This window comes from Notolepis coatsorum, assembly GCF_963971535.1.
Source record: "Notolepis coatsorum genome assembly, chromosome: 19".
Taxonomy (NCBI): Eukaryota; Metazoa; Chordata; class Actinopteri; order Aulopiformes; family Paralepididae; genus Notolepis; species Notolepis coatsorum.
The window spans coordinates 87,830,392-87,853,600 of NC_140183.1; the positions used below are offsets into that span (position 1 = coordinate 87,830,392).

The 23,209-nt window shown below is 41.2% G+C and overlaps 1 protein-coding gene across 2 annotated transcripts in view; it reads right to left on the bottom strand.

The window, feature by feature from the left end:
* The window catches only part of casp2 (caspase 2, apoptosis-related cysteine peptidase), a 56,307-nt gene that overhangs the window by 8,811 nt on the left and 24,287 nt on the right, over positions 1–23,209 (bottom strand). The window contains exons 8-11 of one of the 2 annotated variants that reach the window (XM_084335720.1): positions 8,539–8,667; positions 7,986–8,076; positions 7,632–7,829; positions 6,163–6,272 (exon numbers count right to left, since the gene is read on the bottom strand). In XM_084335720.1, coding sequence (XP_084191846.1) covers positions 6,163–6,272; positions 7,632–7,829; positions 7,986–8,076; positions 8,539–8,667 — 528 coding nt within the window. The remainder of the gene's footprint in view (positions 1–6,162; positions 6,273–7,631; positions 7,830–7,985; positions 8,077–8,538; positions 8,668–23,209) is intronic. The other variant, XM_084335721.1, reaches the window with a different exon arrangement.

A 23,209-nucleotide genomic window follows, 5' to 3' on the forward strand; every position in this document is an offset into this window, starting at 1 on the left:
GCCTATTTTAATACAATTCAAATAATCAAATTGTGCTTAGACTCAGGGAATTATTTTCACCGGACATTAAGACCGGAGAGATTACATATGTCGGACTTCAACAGATTTTGCCGGTCAAATACCGGTAATTACCGGCTAACGGAAACGCTGGTGCGCACCCGAGACCACCTATTTCAACGGCCCAGGTTCAGCGCCCCCGGGGACGAATCAGCGGGGGGCGGGGACGGGGGACAGCGTTCTCACTCAGACAGACACACCCTTTTCTGATGCGAGCCGGGTCTGATTCGACCCCGAGCGGTGAGTGAGAAAGGGCCCTTAGTCCACATTGCAGCCGGCTTGTGGGAGGCATGGCCTAACAGCGTTCGAGACAGGGGAGGGTAGAATTGGACGATACGAAATTGGGATGGGAGAAAAAAAATTAAATGGGAGAAAAAGTAGATAAAAAAAGAAAGGCTGTACACCCAAGAAGTATTATAAGACCAAACAACTTTATTGGAATAATGAATTAAATGGGCTATGGCTTAATTTACGTGCAGCTGAAAAATCTTTTCTGAAATCCAAGGAACAGAGTGTGAGAAGAGATTTACTAGGGGTGGGACGATACATCGATCCAGATCGATACATCGATGTAATTATCAACGATCGAATCGGATCGATGCGATGTAATAAGATCGATTCATATCGATACTCTTATTTTGAAAATCCTGTGGCGAGTCTCATAACTGATTGTGTTAAATGGGCATATGATATCATCTCATATCGATCGCAGGCACCTGAATCTAATCGTATCGTATTGTATCGTGAGAGACTTTGTGATATCGGCAAATATCGTATCGTTGTCCAAAGAATCGATATCGTATCGTATCATGATGAAACTGGTGATTCCCACCCGTAAGATTTACTGAATGAATTAAAATCTTGTCAAACTGAATTTGATAAGAAACTCAGATTTTTCAAACAATGTTTTAACACTTTCAGAGCCCAAGCTTAACCTTGATTTACCAGTTGAATGCCAACCATCCACTTCAATGTTAGTGTTAAACACGCCTAATCTATGTTTTAAATTATGGCTATGTGTCTAATCTGCCCGTCGCTTATCAATGACCCGTTTTCCAGTCAACATTGTCGAAGCGGATTGTTTTTTTATCGGTTCATTTTCGTTTTATAGCATTTTGAAAAGCCCTCGTTTTCAAGGAAAATATAAAGATTCCATGATAAAAGACGTTTACTGGAATATTATAGAATACACAAAAACGTTGTAATTTTTCAGCCTATTTATGAATCGTTTTCAAATAAATGCTAGATTATCAATAGTATATGTGTACGTATGCACGCTAGATACGCGAGCTGAAAAATCTATTCTCTTATTTCCTCATCAGCGATCGCGCACACAGAGACACATCACACATAGGGCAAACACTGAGATCTCAGCGAATACAACTCTAATTATCCCAAGACTGGTAAAATAGATTCCTTACCTCAGATCAGATGTTCTCCAAAAAGATCATTCCAATTCCTGATCGCCATTCCAAATATCGATCACACTTATTTATTGAGTATTGGCTACTGTGAATATATATTCCAGGCTGATTCCTGTTCCGTGATGACTTCCATGTTGAGCAGACAGCTTGCAGTCCGGATGGAAATTGTATTGGACAACGGTGAATCATGTTTTGAAACTGAGCAGATTCTGAAAAAGTGGGAAACCGATTATAGTAGCCTATATGCCTGTAGTAGTCACCCTTTATTTGATGATGGTTTCCAGATATGCAAGTTCAAATGTGAGGCCGAACTTAGGATGAGCAATAGCCAATAGGCCTACAGTTTGTGAATTGTTGAACAGTGACATACTGACATTACGTTAGACGAGGTGCAGAGTGTAGTGGACAGAGCAAAACTGAATAAAGCCATGGGTATTGAGGAGTTGTCTAACGAGGTTAGACTTGTTTTCACACAGGCACCCAACGAACTCGTCAACCAACAAACTCGATTCTTGTACCGGATCTCCTCTCTGGTAAACAAGAATACCCTGAAGACTCTAGCAGGAGCACTCATTCAAGGGTACTACGACTACTATGCTTGCACCTCATGGTACCAAAGCACCTCAAAGGCACTAAAAAACAAATTACAAACATCTCAAAACAAGCTAGTCAGACTACTGCTTGACCTGACTCCTAGAACCCACCTCACCCCTGCCCACTTTGACAACCTAGGATGGCTTAGAGTAGACGACAGAGTACAGCAACTTGCAATGGGCCTGGTCTACAAGATACACTACGCGACCAAGGTACCCATGTACATGTCAAAATACTTCCCAAAGGTCAGTGAATACCACGATCACAACACCAGAGGGAGCTCCACAAATCATGTTAAACCCAGATTCGGCTCAAACAAGGGACTAAACACGTTTCGCAATTATGGCACATTACCCAAAGCTGTAAAGTAATGTGAATCACTACCCACTTTCAAAAACACTCTCAAAAAACACCTACGGGAGACTGCAATTCAAAACTGGCCCCTACAAATGTCCTAACCCAGTTGTACAGTAAATGACCAAGTATGGCTTTGTCAGTATTCCAATGTACAGTGTGTGTCCCCCCCTAACCAACCCCCCCCCCCCCCCCCCCACCTCCAATGTACAGTTCCCACCCACCCAACCTCCTCCAATGTACAGTTTCTACGTCAAATGTATATACACTCTTTTTCTGGACACTTTTGTATCACAAACAGCACTGTATTTACAAATCTGATATGTCATAAATGTATAGATGTAGCAGTACTGTCTATCTGTATGTCATACTAACACAATTGGCAGTGTTAGAGGGTGGGAAAGCCGGTGGGTGGGGATTGGACGTTGTGGACAGCGACTCCTACAGGTCGGTTGGGTGATGCCGGTGCGGCGGAAACAGGAAGTATCGGGGGCAGCGTGAGCCTCCCACGCGCTACTCCTCGCCACTGAGAGTTCGAGCTGCTGCGGTGAAAAGATGCGACAGGCTGCCTCCTCGTGTACCGGAGGGGACACTTGATGCAAGGCTTCTATCCTCACTACAGCCGACCAGTGGGAGGCATAGTCTAGCAACGTTCAAGACAGGGGAAGGAAGAATTGGATAATACGAAAATGGGATGGAGAAAAATAGAAAAATAAGGAGAAAAAGTGGATTAAAAAAAAAGAAATAATATAATGAAATGTTGGTGGATGAGAAGAATGGGTTTAGGGCTAAGAGAGCTTGTATTAACACTTTAACTGCCGAAAACGCCGGAATTTGTCATTCCCCGCCATGCTCAAGTTGCCGAGGACGCCGGAACTCGTCTTTGATATCAATATTTCAAAAATCTGTGATCGGAATCATATTTCCCCTCTGCAGCCTTGACACACAGTTCTGATCTCCTCTCAATCCTCTAGCGGTTCAAGAGCGCCATCTGGTGGCCGATCGGCAGATCGAAAAACCGGATGTCAACCTTTAACCCGGCAGGACTCACTCCATATGTGGTCCGGGCACTCGCTAATGTTAGAGAGACTCAGTCTTCACACGGTGAACATCGATCGGTGGAAATAACTCGAAAAAACAACATGATTTGGACGTATATACTATTATACAACCTGGAAATAGATCCGGTATTTCGACATCCCATAATTGAAAACTGTCTACTCCACGCTGATCGCCCAACGGCCCGAGGAGACTGGGGTGAGTTTTAGCGTTATATTCTAACGTGTTCTTTACTAACTGCTATGATGAACATATGACCCACATTAGATGAATGGTATAACGTTGCCCACGGAATTATAAACGCCCCCTCGCCCATCCGGTCAACATCAGATGACGTGTAGTAAATTCTAGAAGTACGTCCAATTGAAATTTTTGATCTCGCACAGATTCCTACCAAACTGTATTTCATCATCAATATAATGCATTTGGGGCTATAAATCACGTTCTGGAGAAAGCTGCAGAAAGAGATGAAAACATACTTATACTTTAGACCATATTTTAGTATGAATATGTGAATGAAAAAGTTTAACGTTGCTACACCATGAACAATACATATAGGACCTTGAATGGGCCCCAATAATGGCAATCTAGCAATAGAATTTAAAAAGTTATAGCCCTGCAAAGAAGGGGAACTTCTCCATGTTAAATAGAGCTGGCAACGGATGGTATATCATGAATTTAACCTTAGGCAATCAAAGTGTTAATCATGTTTTTGTTTTATCATGGGTGGTGAGAGCCAGATTGGACGAGGGCAAGAATACATTTGTTTGTTTCGTTGACTTTAAAAAAGCCTTTGATTGGATTAATAGAGAGTTTTTGGATTATAAATGAATTTGTTCTGGTATTTTATAAGGCTATCAAAAGCCTGTATAAAGCCCCATCTGCCTGTCTGCAGCTGAATGATGTTCCCCACTCCATTCGGTGTAAAACAGGGAGATGTGCTTTCTCCCGCTTTGTTCGCCCTTTATGTTAATGACCTGGTGCAAGAAATCAAGCAAGCCAATCTTGGTATTCCAATCAATAACATAATCCTATGTATTTTATTGTACGCTGATGATATTGTCCTTTTTACAGAAAATTAAGCAAATTTACAAAACATGTTGAATATTACGAGTTCTTGGTGCAGGAAATGAAGACTTGCGATTAACAGTGAAAAAACACAGATTATGCACTTCAGGAAAAAACATGAACAGCAGAGTAACCAATCCATAGGTTTCAATTTGGACCAACGCCCCTGACTTACACATACTCTTATAAATATCTTGGTTTAATCTTTAATGAGTACACAAGCTTCATAGAAGGAAGGAAAATAATGTCTGAGTCAGCAGGAAGGGCGCTAGTGGGCGTGTTGAGTAAAATGAAAGTGTGCACTGACCTTGGGTTTTCAACATTTACACAACTATATGATTCAATGGTGGGTTCTGTTTTATTTTATGTTGCTGGAGTATGGGGTTTTGATGATGCACCCGAATGTAATGCGATCCAGAACCGTGCCATGAGATACTTCTTGGGAGTCCATAAATATACAGAAAAAGGGGCTATAGAAGGGGACATCGGCTGGGACTCATGTTTGGTCAAGCAAAAAGATTAGGTTAGGTTATGGAACCGCCTGGTCCAGCTGCCAGGCAGGGTGACTAAAAATATATTTAACAGGGACATGTTAAATAGAGAGATGTCCATGATTTTTTCTTCTGGTGATTTAAGTATGATTTTACATTTTTTATTAATAATCTGCAGTGTAAGGTTAATATAATTAAACCAAAATGATCAACAATCCATCAGGATAAGTGGAATGTGGAGATATGGAAGAAACCTAAACTAAACTAAATATGTTGAAATTAAAGATGATTTCTTTACTGGACCTTATGTAATGTTAAACTTAAAGAGAGGACGGAGGTCTCCGTGTGCCCAGTTGAGGTCTGGCACCCTGCCATTGGCTGTGGAAGTGGGTAGATTCCAGGGTAAACCTGAGGAGGAGCAGTTGTGTGTTCTCTGTGATCCGAGAGTGGTGGAGGATGAATTTCATTTTGTTCACCGAATTGAGGAGGGTTTTTATTTGAGAAAGTTCAATTTGTAAATCCGGATTTGTTTTGGCAGTCTGAGAGTTTTATGTTGAGTTGGTTTTTTGTGGAGATTTTTTGTTTTGCAGGATTTTTGGAGACAGCATGGCACTTGAGACAAAACACATTATATCCTATATAATTGTATATGAATTCCTATTGTTTCTTTGAAGTACATTGTTTACAGCTTGTTATGTTTTATTTTGTTATCTTTTTTTATGGCCATCTTGGTCTATTAAATTAGGGGTTTACTGAATTGTCAACAAACACCACATATATGGTGGTTTCAATTCTCAATATGATCCACACTGATTACCAACCAGAGTAGATTTACATTTAGTCATTTAGCGGACGCTTTTATCCAAAGCGACGGGTAAGCTATGATACAATGTGTAGCCTTCACGTGGTCGAGATGAGCGGCTGCTGGTGCCAATTCTCTCCTGCGCCAGACAACTTTCACAGGCTACGCATGAAACATGCACGCAAGCTTTGGTCTAGCTCCACTGCAAGACCAAACTGATTCTCCATCCTTCACTCAATATAAGTGAGAGAGGGGAGAGATAGAGAGAGAGAGATAGATGGAGAGAGAGAGAGAACAGGGCACGTGTGTTTACCTGCACCAGTATGTCAGCGATGTGTGTGTCTCTGGCTCGCAGGCGGAGTGCTGTGTTGAGCTCTTGAATGAACCAGGATCCCTTCTTGGTGTTCCTCATGGCTGCCGTGCCTAGAGAGCAGCCGGCAACACAATTAAACAATTAACTTCATTCAATCACAACGGTCTCATTCAATTTCCATCGCAAATTCCGTATAATAGTGCTGCAGTGTGTAATATATTAATTGATTAAGTGTAAATCGTTGCATAGAATAGATACAATATCAGACCCGACACGCAGAAATGTAGGCAAATGCAACCAAATCCTGCAATATTTGCAACCGTTTGCAAATTTTACCAATCCCCCACAATATTTTCCACATAAAATGTTCAGGCTGCTAGCGATTTTCTGTGGCCCCTGTAATATTTCTGCATAAAATGGTCACTCACGTGCCAACCTTCATTTGACGGTCACTTTTCAACCGTGAGATACGTGGCGAGGAGGAATTAGGCTACAACAGAATAAACCGCCATGACGACGGAACTGCTTTGAAGGTGGTGGCAGGGACCAAAGTGAGTGCCTGACTTAAATTGGTCATGGAAAACAGTTGGTGAATGTGAGAGGGACAGAGAGAGAGACACATGTGTGTGTGAGTGAGATATGTGAGAGACATGTGTGTGTTAATGAATGGGAGAGGCTTGCTTGCTTCTATCCCCGAGCAGCATTAGGGCTTTTGTCTGGCTCTGGTATTTGTATATATTACAACATGAACATCATTGGTGAAATGAATCATGACAACAATGCCAAAATTACATTGGTGATTTGAACGTCTAAAACAGAGTAGGGCAGCATGATGTGGACAAAATATCACATGGTGACCCTATTTTAAGAGATGACTTTAGTAAGCACCCTATGCTCTCATATAGATGTCAGGTCCTGCATTATTATTATACCTACTCCGTGCAACAATCCACCCCACCCCTCCCCCACTTGTTGTTTTGCTTGTGTCCATGTCTTTACACCCTGATGAAAGACATCAGTGCTGCATAGTTCTATCCTCCGCAACAGGCATTAAGACACGTAGAAAGCCTTTTATCTTGGGACAAGAGAGACATGCCTTGGATTTTCTTCTTTTAAAATCACAACTGTTTTGATGGATATTGCGGTTGCAATATGACCTGTAATATCGTTTTTAAGTCTGGTTTCATGTTTTTGTTTATAAAAAAGGAGAATAGCAGCTGTACGATGGCACATGTAGATTCTCCTGTGTGAATTTAGCACTGTAATCGCAACACAGTTGCAATTTACCTATCTCAAGCCACGCCCCCTTTCCTTGATCTTCCAATAACAGCCGTCGCTTCCTTCGGACAAACACAGGGAAGCAACCGTTGTGATTGGAGAATCAATAAAGGAGGGCGGGGCTTGAGATCAGGTCAATTCACTTGACACAATAACCATCAGTCGGAATGGTAGAATATTATGTCACTCACACGTGTTCTGACCTTTGAGGGAGGCGTAGCCACAGATCATGTCGGAGCGCTGGGGCAGTTTGATCCTGGGCATCCCCGTGTCCATCTGTCTGGAGACAGCATCCCCCTCTCCTTCCCTCCCTGCATCCCTCTGCTCACAGCTGGGAGACACCGTCCTCTCTGGCCCATCCGTCTGCTCCACTCCACAGTCCAACTCCTCTGGGGGTAGGGAGAGAGAGAGAGGAGAGAGGAGCGAGGAGAGACAGAGAGACAGAGAGACAGAGACAATTAAATTATGATATTTGCATCTAGCAAGGGAATTCATTTTAGAGAGCCAATGCTACTTGACAACATGAATGTCATAATAAGTCGCACCTCCTCTGCAGGCCTGGATGAAGAACATCTTGGGCTTGTTCTGCAGCAGAGGACAGCGGGCGTTGTCGAAGGCCTCGAACACCCAGTCCAACTGAGACAGACGAGCAGAGTTCAAAACAATACTTTCTTTGTTATCCTTGGCGAACACACACACACACACACACATCTATATCATCTTTCCATTTTTCCTCAATAGGCCTGCAAGCCTTCAAGCCACTAATTGCAAATGTATGAACCCGTCTGTCACAGTCAAACTAATTAAATACAGTATATTAGCCTACAGACATAGCCAAGATATTTAATATATATGCAGCTGCATGCTGATATTTTGTCTGTTTATCCTAGAAGGCTTGTTCCGAGTCAAATAAGCAACATATCTCTACACAATTTTTTTTTTTTTTTTTTTTATTATTATTGCAAAACTAAAATTATTAAAAGTCAGTACTCAACACATAATGCATAATGAAACTTCTACACAATTTCTGTTTGTTTTCTTGTTCGTCACTTTGACCACAATAGTGGTCTGGTCTTCATGTTACACACACTCACTCACCTGTACCAGCTGGCCATCTGTGCCAAATATAGCTCCTTCCACACCGTGCGAGAGCAGGCACACCACACTGCTGTCTGCCGTCTGGTGGTCCGTCCGCCGGCGAAACTCCTCGATGCACCCGCGCATGCCCTGGCACAGCGAGGACAATGAGAAGCACGTGGTCAAGAACCTCAAGTCCAACATGGCTGGAGACCTCCGTCACTGTGTGATCTTCTTGCCCTGCCCAATTTGCAAAGCCTCGTCTGCCTGTGCAGAGGTTAGTTAGAGTAACACCTATATTAGTCTACAATACAATGCTCACTGTCGGTATGAGAAGAAGAAGAAGAGCATTTGGTTCATTCCACAGTCTCTGGCGCCGGCGTCAACAGGGGGTATCTGCAGAGCCGCAGAGCCAGGCGTGGACGGGTTTGAGGCGGGGCTTCGTGGCCTGGACAAGTATTAGTGGCCTGGACAAGTATTTGCACTACTGCGCGGATGAGGGGGGGGGGGGGGGGCTCAGCTGATAAGAGTTGTGCCCTTCCTGATGGCTTGTCGTACAGAACTTGTAAGTCGCTTTGGATAAAAGCGTCAGCTAAATGTAAATGTATTCCCCCTCAAATGTATATACTCTATTATTACTAGATCTGGTATGTCATAAATGTCTAGATGTAACATTACTGTCTATGTACCTATGTAAACGAGACGAAAGTTAAGTTGAAAATGGGGGATCTATGTAAACGAGACGAAAGTGAAGTTGAAAATGGGGGACCCTGATGTAAACGAGACGAAAGTGAAGTTGTGTATGTGTCGTAAACGAGAGAGGGAGCGAGCGAGAGAGCCCCCCCCCCCCCCCCCCCCCCCCCCCTCATCAGCGCAAATACTTGTCCAGGCCACCAATACTTGTCCAGGCCACGAAGCCCCGCCTCAAACCCGTCCAAGCAGGGCTCTGCGGCTCTGCAGATACCCCCTATTGGCAGGCGTGGGTGTTTGACACAGGCATGGAAGGACAGCCCCCATCCTGGCGTTGTTAAAGAAGTGTATGAACAGTGAGTGGGCAGGCTTAGAAGATCAGGCAGTCACGGAAACAACATTTTAACACAATGGCTGGGAATCTTTCTTTTTAGATTCTTGCCGTCATGATTTGATTTAAAATACAGTCTGGATTATTGAGGTCAGATTATTGAGGTCAGATTATTGAGGTAATTCAATAGATTAAATTCTAGAGATTGATAGAATTTAGAAGTTACATTTAAGACTTATTAATACCACTTAGAGCAATTTTTTTTTAAATATAATGACCATACTTCTTGTGACTTCTTTCTGCTCGGCTAATCTTGGCAATCTGTAGGATTTAGTGAGCGAACGGTTTGTAGTTCTAAGGTCACGAGAAAGATGAAACCGTATCACAAATAGACTGAAAACTGAAAAGATTGAATTTTTTTAATTTATCTTTTAATCTTAGAAGATGGAACAATAACGCCTTCCCCCGCCACTATCCAACACCCTGGGAGGTTCAAACACCACTGTGTCAAGTAAACAGGCAGCCAGGCTCAACTGACGAGTCAAACAACTCTTGTTAGCACCATTTCAAATAGGTCACCAGGCAGACACCTTTGAAGTTTAAGCGACATACTGTAGCAATGACCTCTATGGAAGGTGTGTAATGGTTAAGCTTGTTTTTACACTTTCAATTGTACAACTTCCTCTTTCCATGTGTGGCTACTAGATAAGATAAGATGGTGTGGGCCTTGTAAATAGACCGCAGGTGCGACATTCCACTAGCACTGTCCCCTGCTTCAAAATACCTTCAGTTTAACATTGCTTGTGCCTCAGGCCATGGTTACACTGCTGAATACAGCAACGTTTTTGTTGCTGAATGATTACGTTTGCTGTCCAAGTTAAAAAGAAACGCCATTTTGGCAGGAAAACGCGCTGTCTCTCGCTCGCTCCCTCTCTCGTTTAAGACACATACACAACTTCACTTTCGTCTCGTTTACATCAGGGTCCCCCATTTTCAACTTCACTTTCGTCTCGTTTACATAGATCCCCCATTTTCTAATAATGAGACGATATGCAAATAATATAATACTAATAATTGTCGGTTCCCCGTATATGAAATGAAATGACTGCTGGTAAAATCACTGTTTATTTCTCGTTTTGCATAGTATTACATTCCACTTCTATAAACAATCAAAGTCCTACCGTAAGAGCCTCATACGGGTCAATTAAACCTTTTTTATTAGTCTTTCCTTCGAGCTAAGTTGGACTGAACATTTCACTGTCAAAAGCGCAAATGTAAATAAGGTTGCGTTGCAACAGTTTTCAAAATAAAGGTCATATATACAAATACCTCTCAATTCTTATAAAAAAAAAGTCCCGGATATACATAAACATTAATTGGCATAGATCTCTATAAACGGCCCAACACATTGATCACTTTAGGCACACACTGAAACCAGTAACATCACAAATATGAAGCAGGTAATTACCCATACAAATAATAAACCTTTCATGAGGTTATTTACAATAATAATAATTCATTTGATTTCTAAAGCACTTTTCATTGTGAAACAAATGTATGCAGAGTTTCTTCTCCTCCTGATTAATGGTGTGTGTGTTGTGATGATCTCATTCAAGGAGCACTACACAAGCGCGCGCACACACACACACAGTTTGTTGTTTTTGTTCTATTAGTGATTTACACACTCTCAGTTGGTTCATTATAAAAGATACAAACCTGAAAACAAACGCACTTAAATGTTAAATAAAAGGACCACAGTAATGAGGCAGGAGGAACATATTTTTTTTAATAATGGTAAAATTGTTATTAAAAAATTTGCCCCTAAAAAATATTTTTTGCCCCTAAATTTCTCATTTAGGGGCAAGTGTGCCCCTAGTGAAAAAGCTTAGCGTACAGCCCTGCCATTGCCGTTGTGTCCTTGGGCAAGACACTTAACCTACTTGCCTCGTATGAATGTGTATGCATGTGAATGAATGTTGGTGGTGGTCGGAGGTAGGGCTGGGCGATATAACGATAACGATAAATATCGCGATATATTTTAATAATCGATATCGAATATTGAAATTTAAAAAAAATCGAAAAATCGTTTTTTTTTTTTTTTTTTTGATTATTATTTTTTTACCTGCAACAGGGCAGTTTTAAAATCAGAGACAGTGGACAGACTTGTCTTTCTTGCCTGCAACTTAAAGTAATGGCTTTGCTTGTCCAAATGACAATACTGACCAAATTCAGATTTCTTTTTCTCTTGTCCATTTATTTTGTTTGCTTTCTAATTTAAAATACATTTTGAAACCGTCTGTACACAGTAGGCTATGTGTGCTAGCAGAACTAGACTCCAGTCACGAGTCACAGTGCACATGTGCGGTGGTTTGTCCACCAAAAAAGCGCCAAAAGATCGAAAATAAACTAGCAGAGCCAGAACTGTTCAACTCCCCTGGAGCCACAGCCAGCAGAGAAGCCGGTTTACTTTAGCTTTTAAACCAGCTGCAGCCTGAGAACTGGAGTGTGAGGGGATGTAACACTAAAGATGGCGGCAATGACAAAGAATTGCTGCAAAATAAACATACATCTGTTGTTAAAAAAAAAAAAAAAAAAAAATGTTTTTTTTTTATACTTATAACAATTCGATAATTATCGATATCGAGAAATAAAATAAAATTATCATATAGTTATCGCGATATGATTTTTTTCCATATCGCCCAGCCCTAGTCGGAGGGGCCGTAGGCGTTGATTATTCGCCACGCTTCCGTGAGTCTGCCTCAGGGCAGCTCTGGCTGCAATTGTAGCTTACCACCACCGGTATGACTGTGTATGAACGAATAATGGACTCTGTGAAGCGCTCTGAGTCAGAGCAACAGTCAGTCAGAGAAGAGCGCTATATAAATCCAATCCATTATTAATCCATTAAAATACCGTCCAGAGTATAAATATGTTTTTATCGTTTTCTGCTGTATTTCATAGAACGTGAGATATAGCCATAAATGCATATATTAGATGATCAAATGCAGTTTGTATTTTATTTTTTTATTATTTTTTAAACAAACACATAAACAAACATGACAACACACAATAGGATATACAAATACACATATGCTCCAGCTCGTACCCCCCTCTCCCGGACCCCCCATTGGATAATCCAACCATTATAATTTGTTCCTAACCAGACACTACCATTATATGCTGGCTTTTATTCTCTCCACCAATTCTAACCACATTGCCATTTTGGATTCATTGAGACCCAAAATTCTAGCCGTTGATATTTCTTGATAAATCACATCGAGATATGTAAGAATCCAGACCTTACGGCACATTTTTTCCGGTTGAAACCATCGTGATGCTATCAGCTTTTTAGCCACTGTGATACCGGATAAAACCAATCTCTTTAGCTGTGGAGGTACTGCATGCTCAAAGACATCATTCAGCAGTAATACAGAGGGGTGTACAGGTATATCCAGAGTTAAGAGATTTGACAATTGCTGAGTCACTTCTTTCCAAAATATCTTAACTGGTGGGCAGTCCCAGTACATGTGCATAAATGTCCCTTCGTCCCCATTTGTACATAAGGAGCATTTGGAGTCTTGTTTAAGACCCATTTTGTTCAGTCTTATAGGAGTTAAGTATGTCCTGTGAATATAGTTCAGATTGATTTGTTGATGGTCCGGGTTCCTTGATGCAAGGCGTACATTTGCCCAGGCTTCTTGCCAGTCAAAGTCTATCTCCAGGTCTGGTATATCCCTCCTCCAGACTGAGTCTAGATGTAGGGTTTCATACGAGGCCGTTAGTAATTGATGATAAAAATCTGAAACAAAACCTCTCGATGTCTCTCTTTCATAGAAGAATTTGTGGTATCTGTGGTGTACAATTGGTATCCTTAATGGAACACCGTGAGCCTTCAAACATGCCAATAACTGTGCGTAAAAATAATATGAGGACTTGGTGAGATTAAATTTTTTGCATATCTCATCAAAACTACAAAAACCCTGTTTGTTGAAAACGTCTCCTAATGTGTGTATGCCTTGCTTTTCCCATCTAGGGAATCTTATAGGTTGTTTTCCAATCAAGAGTGCATTGTTATTGAATAAGGGAGTATGATTATGCCATTTATGTGGGATAGAGTATTTTTTTTGTGTTTCACGCCATATCCGGATTGCATGAGTGATTATGGGGCCAAATTTCCGTTCGCATTGCTTAATTGATAATTTGGTGTACACTATGTCCTTCAGCCTATGTGGAGCTACTATATTTTCTTCTAAATTTCTCCAGGATACTGATGCTTGGGGATCAAACCATGTTGTCAGTGGTCTTAAAGTGTATGCCTTAAAATAGTGGAGGAAATCTGGAAATGCCATACCACCGTCTGCTTTGTTTCTCTGTGCGGTGGATCTTTTTATACGTGGTGGTTTGTTATTCCAAATAAATTTGTATGTGGAGGAGTGTAATTCTTTCCAGTAACCCTTTGGAGGGGGTAACGGTAGCATTGAGCTGAAGAAGTTGATTCTAGGTAGGACGTCCATCTTAATTATTGATATCCGTGCTTGTACTGAGTTTTTAAGTTTTGACCACCTGACAAGGTCGTATTTGATTTTGTTTTGGATTTTTATGTAATTGTGCTTCACCGTTTGGCTTATGGTAGGGAATATTTCAACTCCCAAACATCTAAAGTGTTTTACCATCGGTATCTCTTCTGGGAGGGTTATATTTCTTTTTGCAGGGGCGTTAAGTGGGAGGAAGGCCGACTTCGGCCAATTTATCCTAAATCCTGATAAATCTCCAAAGTCCTCAATCAACTTGAGAAGATGAGGCAATGCGGTGTTGGGGTTTTGCATGAACAGTATTACGTCGTCCGCATATAAACTAATTTTGTGTTGTGTGCCCTTGATTACGATTGGTTCTATGGATTGGGATTGTCTTATATATTGTGCTAAAGGCTCTAATGATAGATCGAATAGTCCGGGACTAAGGGGGCAACCCTGTCTGGAAGACCGTGATACTGGAAAGATTTCGGAGGTGATTGTACCTGTTGTAATCATGGCCGATGGGTCTTTGTATAATACTTTAATCATATCAATGAATCCTTTTCCTAACCCCATCCTTTCTAACACTGCCCATAGATACGACCATTCCAACCTGTCAAAAGCTTTCATTGCATCCAGGGACAGCATCGCCTTAGGTGTGTTGTCTTCCTTGTTAGCATCTAGTACGTGTAGTAATCGTCTTATGTTATCAGTGATCAGGCGGCCTCTTATGAAGCCTGTTTGGTCCGGATGAATTAAAGACGTCATATGCTTTTGTAGTCTGATGGCTAATACCTTAGAGTACAGTTTGATATCGGTTCCGAGGAGGCTTAAAGGTCTGTAACTACCGCACTCGGTGGGGTCTTTGTCTTTTTTGAGGAGGACTGTTATGAGTGCAATATTGTCATTCTTATGGAAGTTCCCCTCCTTGACTGAGTATAAAATCATATTTAGTAATAAGGGTCCAATTATGTCCCAACAAGAGAGGTACATTTCTGGTGGGATACCGTCTCTTCCAGGGGCCCTTCCACTTTGCATTTCAGATATGGCCTCCCTAAGTTCATCTAGTGTGATCGGTGTTTCTAACTGTTTAGCGTCATCCTCTGAAAGTTTAGGGAGGTTAATTTGATTAAGATATGTGTCCATCTTGTTTTGATCGAAGGTCGTTTCTGATTTGTATAAGTTGGAGTAGAATTCTTTGAATGTCGTGTTTATTTCTTTGGGTTCTGTAACAAGTCCTTGTTGTGCTCTAATGGTAGTTATATCTGCAAATTTTGCGTTGACTCTTAGTCGCATAGCTAATAGGTGACTTGGTTTGGAACCTTGGGAGTACTGCTGTTGTCTTGTGCTACGTATTTGCAATTCAGATTGTTGTCTGTATATGGCGTTAATCTCTTTTTTTAGTATATTGACTTGATTTTCCAGTTGAACCGAGTTGTTGTATTGCAAAGAATTAAATAACGTTGAGTAAAGTGTTTCCAGTTCAGCCAGTTTTGAGCATCGATTCTTGCGTATTTGGGAGGAAAAGCTATCAGTGAAATCCTTGATCATTCCCTTTGTCGACATCCATAATATTCTGGGGTCCTGCACCGAATTCACATTTATCCGTAGGAATACCGTAAGAGCTTCTTTGATTTGTGTAATGAATTCCTTGTTATTAAGCAGCATCGTGTTAAATCGCCATCTTGGGGCTCGGGATGATAGTATACCAAATGTTCCTTTTAAGAGTAAATAACAGTGATCAGACAATGCATTGGGTATCATTTCCACATCGTAGTTATCAAATAGTCTCGGGGTTGTGAAAACGTAATCTATTCTGAATAATGTATTATGTCTCGCAGATCGACAAGAGTACTTCCGGGTCATGGGGTTGAGTGAACGCCATAAGTCATTTACACCTGTAATCTTCGACCAATCCTTTAATGCATTAGATGCATTTTTTTGTTCATTGGAAAAGGAGGGGTTTGATTTGTCCATCCTTGGGTTCCAAATGGCATTAAAATCCGCACCGATTATAAATGAGTATTCGGGAAGGTCTAACATTGCTCTGGTAAGTGTAGTGAAGAAACTAACTTCGTATACATTTGGGGCGTATACCGCTACCAACGCTATTTTTCTGTTCTTATGTAAAATCTTAGCTATAGTTATCCGACCATCTGCATCAGACCATACTCCCTTCAATTCAATATTCAACTTCCGTCTAACGACTATGGCTACTCCCCGAGTTCTCGTTCCAAAGGAAGAGTGACTGATGTTATGATATGTGTTGTCCGCTAACATATCTATGTCTTTCTCTAAAATGCGTTTCGCATCAAATGCAGTTTGATACCGATCAACGTTATATAAAAAATTTCAACTGTACATGATCCTAATCGTCATGACTGGTCATCTGCTGGTGACCGGAGGGGGGGGGGGGGGCGTTTATAATGCAATGACCGACGTTAAATGATTCATGTAGTATGGGTGATATATAGATCAGAGCAGTTTGTATGGATAATAATAATCAAAAACGCTGAAACTCACGGCAGCTTCCTCTTACCGTTGGGCGATCATAATGGCGCAAACAGATCCCAGTTATGTGATGTTGATCTAGGTGATCCAATTCCGGTTTGTATAATACTAATATACGTCCAATCATGTTGTTTATTGAGTTATGGCAACGGATCGATATACACGGTGTCTGGATAGAGTCCCGCGAGCGATAGCGAGTGGCCGGACGGAATAGGGGACGGACTAAGCACTTCCGGCCACTTCCGGTTTTGGCAACTCGCCGATCGGCCACCAGGTGGCGGTATTGAAGCGTTGCAGAGTTGAGCGGAGTCCTACAACACCAGCCAAGACTCCGTGGGTGAAATGTGAATACCATGACGAAAATTTGAAATATTGATCTCAAAGACGCCTTTAGGCATCATTGGCAGATTACGCATGGCGGAGAATGACGTGTAAACACGTCATCGGCGGAGAATGGGTTAACATGAAACAAGACAAACAATACAGTAACAGTAATAATCAATGATAAATCACAGCACAATAACAGAAATAATAATAACACTAATGACAGTCCAGTAATTAAATCAGAATGAATGTAGATTAAAAAGACATAAAAAAGAAGAAAAAATAAAAAATACAATACATGGGCTCTTGCTCGCTCTTCCTCGCTCTTTCCTTCCCTCCCCACCCCACCCCACCCCCTCAAGACCCCCACATGGACTATACATCCACTACTTCATTTAAAGAAAAACTCCAACATTTTGGGAAATTAGCTTATTTAACATCTTCCCTGGAGTTAGACAAGAAGATACATACCTTTTTTGTCTCTGTGCGTGCATTTAGCTTAGGGAACAGTCGCTCCGTTAGCTTAGCTTCATCACTGGAAGTGGGGGAGGGTTAGAGCCTGACGTTCCCTACAGTGCCCTACAGTCACGAAATACACTCCAAATACAACTCCAAAACGTTCCTGTAAACATGTTGTGACCTGTGTATTTACCACGTGGAGAAATAAAAAATAATAGAATTCGACAATTACGTTTTCTAAGCAGATATACTCTGAACTATTTTTTGCCTAAGCACTCCTCTCTGAGCGCAGTCAGTGATTTCTACGTGAAGCCATGTTTGTTTACATTCTCATTCATTCAAAGGATCCGAACCGATTGAAGTTTATGGATACCATGACTTAAAAGCCTCTTACCTTGACGATTAACACTTTCACTGCCACTCACGAGATATCTCGGGTTTCCGATAGTTATGTTGAAAGCCACTCATGAGATTTCTCGGATTTTTTTTTTTTAGCGATCTGAAATCATATTGCATCACGCGAGCCTACCCTAGTATACCCGAGCGCCGCCGGCGATCAGATGTGGAAAAAAGCGCCCCCTATCGTCTCCCAGATGACATAAGGGATTTTGGAAAGGACTCAATGAAAATGGATGGGGAAAAAAATCCTGTACTCCACATTTTCCAGTCCACTGATCCAGCCGGGGTTATCACAGTTCATTCTGGAGCCTCTCAGACCCGCGGAATCATGTACTGCACTGTACACACATTGGATCCATACACTTATCGATTTTTTCGAATGGTGATCAGGAATTGGAATATACCAGTTGGATACCATCTGATGTCAGGTAAGGAATCTATGTTATCAGTGTTAGGATAATCAGACTAATTTTGATGAAGATATAGGCTGTTTTGTGAAATGGGCTCTTTCGGTTTCACTGTAAGGGGCCTTTCTCACTCACGTTTGGAGATCGAATCACTGCTCCCGAGAACGGGGGGGGAGTGTTCTCTACTGTCATGCTTGCTTGAATTTTGGGCAGATAACACCACACACAGCAACAACTGGAGAATACCCACAAAAACGATATTTATGGGCAATTTGAGAGTTCAGACCTCAACCAAAAACAAGTGGATGAAAACATGAAGTTATTGTTATAAGGACCCCAGTCCAAGCTACAACAGTCTGCATTCCCTTAACAATTGTTTGTATTGAGCCGTATTGTATTGTACCCATATGCAATATGTTAAATAAAGTTTACATCCATTCATTCTGCTAGCATTACCGATTCGGCGATTGCATGAGCAGCTGGCTAACGTTAGCTATCAGAGCCTGTTACTGTTAGCTCAGAGCTCCTCTTTCAATCTTAACAAGCATTAAACAAATGGCCCAGCCATCTATTCACCGTTGTTTAATACACACGGTGTTGTCTCTAATGTTATCTAGCTACTGATGGCTCCCGATATCATCAGTTTGGTGCTGGCTAACTAGCGTGAGCTAACGTTAGCTTCTAGCCACAATGCTATACTGTTATAATGGCATCTTCCATTCACGTTAGCATGCAGCTAACAATGTAGCTAACAAAAGTCACCGATCTTTTTTGAGACTAAACTATCCGCTCTTGGTGGTCACTTGTGTTGATGTTAGTTTTGTTTCATCAACAAATGACAGGCAGAACACACGGTGAATGTATCCGTTTTGTTTATTGCACGTTATTTGCTGAAAAGAAAGTGCTACAGGCTATACTAGACTAGGCTAAGCTAACTAGCATTAACCGTTAGCCCTGGGAAACGCTCAAAAGCGAACTCTACAACACCATCCATTCGTGATAAAATGGGGTGGGTTATATTGACAAGGCTTGACAACAGAGGTTCAAATATAACTTCATATTTATTGCTTATTTATTCATTTTATATCAGCATTCAGTCTCCAGCGCCATGTTAACACTTCCTGTGTTTACATTTTCGAACGTGACATCATCACCTACGGCAAGCATAAACGCTCAAAAGGCAAACCGTAAACAGAACCCGGAACGAAACAAGACTGCAGTGTGTACGCAAAATAGAGGGGGGAGAGGGAGGGGGGGGGAGTTCGCATCAGATCTCGGTACGGGCCAGAACGGAACGAAATAGAAACGAATAGGGTGAGTGAGAAAGGGCCCTAAAAGTCCAAGAGGAAATGAACACGGCGATTATCCGTGCGCGGCTCGAATGTGCTTGCGTGCACGTATAATATTGATCATCTAGCGTTTATTTGAAAACGATTCATAAATAGGCAGACAAATATCAACGTTCTGGAATATTCCAGTAAAAGACGATTTTCATAGAATGGTCTAGAATGAACTGTTTTTTATCTCAAAACGGGTGCTTTTCTAAATGCTCTCAAATGGAAATGAAGCGATAAAAAACCAATCTGCCTTGACAGCACTGACTGGAAAAGGATTCTTTGATAAGCGACGGGCAGATTAGACACATAGCCATAATTTAAAACATAGATCAGGCGATATTAAGCGTAACATTGGCGCCGATGGTGGTATTGAAGCGCTACCTCTGGCGCCACCTCGTGGCATTCAAAGTGTTAAAAGCCTCCCCAATTTAGAAAACAGTAATCCAATTGCTGGTATTGATATACTGCACGCTAACGGAGCTAACCGGAGCTAACACTAAAGCTAATATAATGACTTCCTTTCTGGGGGGTTTCAAAATAAAAGAGCGACGTCTATAGCAGCGGTATACTTTTATTTTTTTACATTATCTTAGTTGTAACGTTAGTTTAGGTTTGTGTTAACGTTAGATAATGTACAAAATAAACGTATTCCGCTGCTATAGACGTCGCTCTTTTATTTTGAAACCCCCCAGAAAGGAAGTCATTATATTAGCTTTAGTGTTAGCTCCGGTTAGCTCTGTTAGCGTGCAGTATATCAATACCAGCCATTGGATTACTCTTTTCTAAATTGGGGAGGCTTTTAATCGTCAAGGTAAGAGGATTTTAAGTCATGGTATCCATAAACTTCAATCGGTTCAGATCCTTTGAATGAATGAGAATGTAAACAAACACGGCTTCACGTAGAAATCACTGACTGCGCTCAGAGAGGAGTGCTTAAGCAAAAAATTGTTCAGAGTATATCTGCTTAGAAAACGCAATTGTCTAATTCAATTATTTTTTATTTCTCCACGTGGTAAATACACAGGTCACAACATGTTTACAGGAACGTTTTGGAGTTGTATTTGGAGTGTATTTCGTGACTGTAGGGCACTGTAGGGAACGTCAGGCTCTAACCCTCCCCCACTTCCAGTGATGAAGCTAAGCTACGCTAACGGAGCGACTGTTCCCTAAGCTAAATGCCCGCACAGAGACAAAAAAGGTATGCATCTTCTTGTCTAACTCTAGGGAAGATGTTAAATACAGGTAAGCTAATTTCCCAAAATGTTGGAGTTTTCCTTTAACATCAGAAAAATACAAATTTATATGCGTTCCTTTATCTTCTCCACCACAATGCTATACTGTTATACTGGCGTATTCCAATCACGTTAGCACGTAAACTAACAAAATCAGCGACGATCTTTTTGTGAGACTAAACTCCGCTCTTGGTGGTCAATTTGTGTTGATGTTAGTTTTGTTTCATCAACAAATGAGGCAGAACACAGTGAATGTATCCGTTTTGTTTATTGCACTTTCTTTGCTGAAAAATAAATGCTACGTTGGCTAAATGGCTCACGCGAGGCATTTAAAGATGGTAGATTGTTGATTTTTTGCAGGAAGTGTATTGGCACATTCACTTTTCTGATTGGCCTTCATGTTTGAACTGCATCGCCACCTACTGCCACCTACTGCTTTGGCATTGTACTACATGTATATACATCACTGTGTTCAGGAGGCAAAAACAATGTCTAACTTGCCTGCCATTACGTTGCCAGTAACTTTTCATATTCAAATACAACTGCTGCTGATAATTAAAAATTATATATATTTTTTCTCTTTTTACGAATGGACATTTTCCAAGGGGTGAACTTCCCTTCAAGTGTGAAAAACCAAACGCTAGCCAGGTTGGCTTGTTTTCAACTGGAACCACTATGCTAGAGTTAGCATGACGGATGGCTAGCGACCTACCTATGACTTATATCAGTGCGGGTTTCAACAAGTTACATTTAAGACTTTTTAATACCAATTTTATAAAAATGTCATGACCATACTAGCAAATACAATAACATACATGCACACACTCCTGGGAATAAAATTAAATGTTTTAGGCTGGTGTGTGTGTGTGAGAGTGAGAGAGAGAGAGAGACAGAGTTACCTAATCATGAAATCAATCCTATGAATCAAATACTTAATGTGTTAGTTATAGATATTATATTATAGATATACAGGGCCAGCCGGGTACTTGATCGATTTATTTTTTATTAAAACATTTTATGTATACAACTTCTGACATTTAATTGTATATTTGTAGTCTATTCAATATTTTTCAGGCCAAGTCATTCTTATTTTAACCTCCACAATTTTTTTTTTAAATAGCGTTAGCGTTTTAAGGGAGCCTACTGTTTCGGTTTCGTCGATAATCCAATGTACAGTTACACACCCCCCCCCCCCCCCCCCCCCCCCCCCCCCCGCCCCGCCCCATCCATCCACCCAACCTCCTCCAATGTACAGTTTCTTCGTCAAATATATATACTCTCTTTTTTAGACTCTTATTGTATCACAAACAATATGTATTTGTAAATCTTGTATGTCATAAATGTATAGATGTAGCAGTACTGTCTATCTGTATGTCATATATGTTATGATGAATTGAAAATGGGGGACCGTGATGTAAACAAGACAAACGTCTTTCTCTGGTCTGCATCCCCTTAACACTTGTGTGTATTGAGCCGTACTGTATTGTACCCATTCTGCAATCTGTTAATAACAATTAATCAATCAATATTTAACAGATTGCAGAATGGGTACAATACAGTACGGCTCAATACACACAATTGTAAAAGGGATGCAGACCAGAGAAAGACGTTTGTCTTGTTTACATCAGGGTCCCCCATTTTCAATTCATAGTGACATTTATGACATACACAACATTTATGGCATAGGGACATACTACAGGTATATAGTAATGTTACATTTGTGACATATACAATATGCAAATATACAGTACTGTTACCCAGAGATCCTAACAGAAAATATATACATATGATGGGGAGGAGACTGTACATTAGGAGGGGGTGGGTGGGTGCGAGAAAAAATATACATATGGTGGGGAGGAGACTGTCTACAGATACACCTGTGTGATGTTGCTACGGAGTTAAGCTAATAAAGGATACTCACAACCACAGCAGAGGACTCGCATATTTGTACTGTGAAGTAACACGACAATGACAAATGTGTTGTTTCTGTTTTTCTTTTTGACATACTTGCGGCACACGGAACAAGTTAACAACTCACCACTACAGCCCCCAGTAGCCTAACCAGTCTCTTGAAACGGCGCCATCTTCAAACTTCCATTCCTCTCAAAACATTCTTTTGTTGGGTGGTGCCACTCATCCTTTTCATCCGAGAACACCGCGGTGGGTTTTCTTTTTAGCGGCCGGCTTACTCCTTCCATTAAAGTTATTATGCTAACGTTAGCTAATCGGTATAGCAGGCGTGCGTAACGTTAGTGCAATTACATTTTCATATAACAGGCTGACGGACTCCGGTAGAGCCGTCGCGCCTCTGCTTACCCTTCAATAAGCTTTGTGGTCCGGGCATAAATGTGTCCATAAATCCATTTATTTAGATCCAACAGTCTGAATGTATCTTGCGATTATTATACATTTCCGACGACGAACTATTAGCGTAATCCTGTCTCTCGAGTCGCTGCGTGCGTCCTGCCACTATTGCTCGCCATGACTC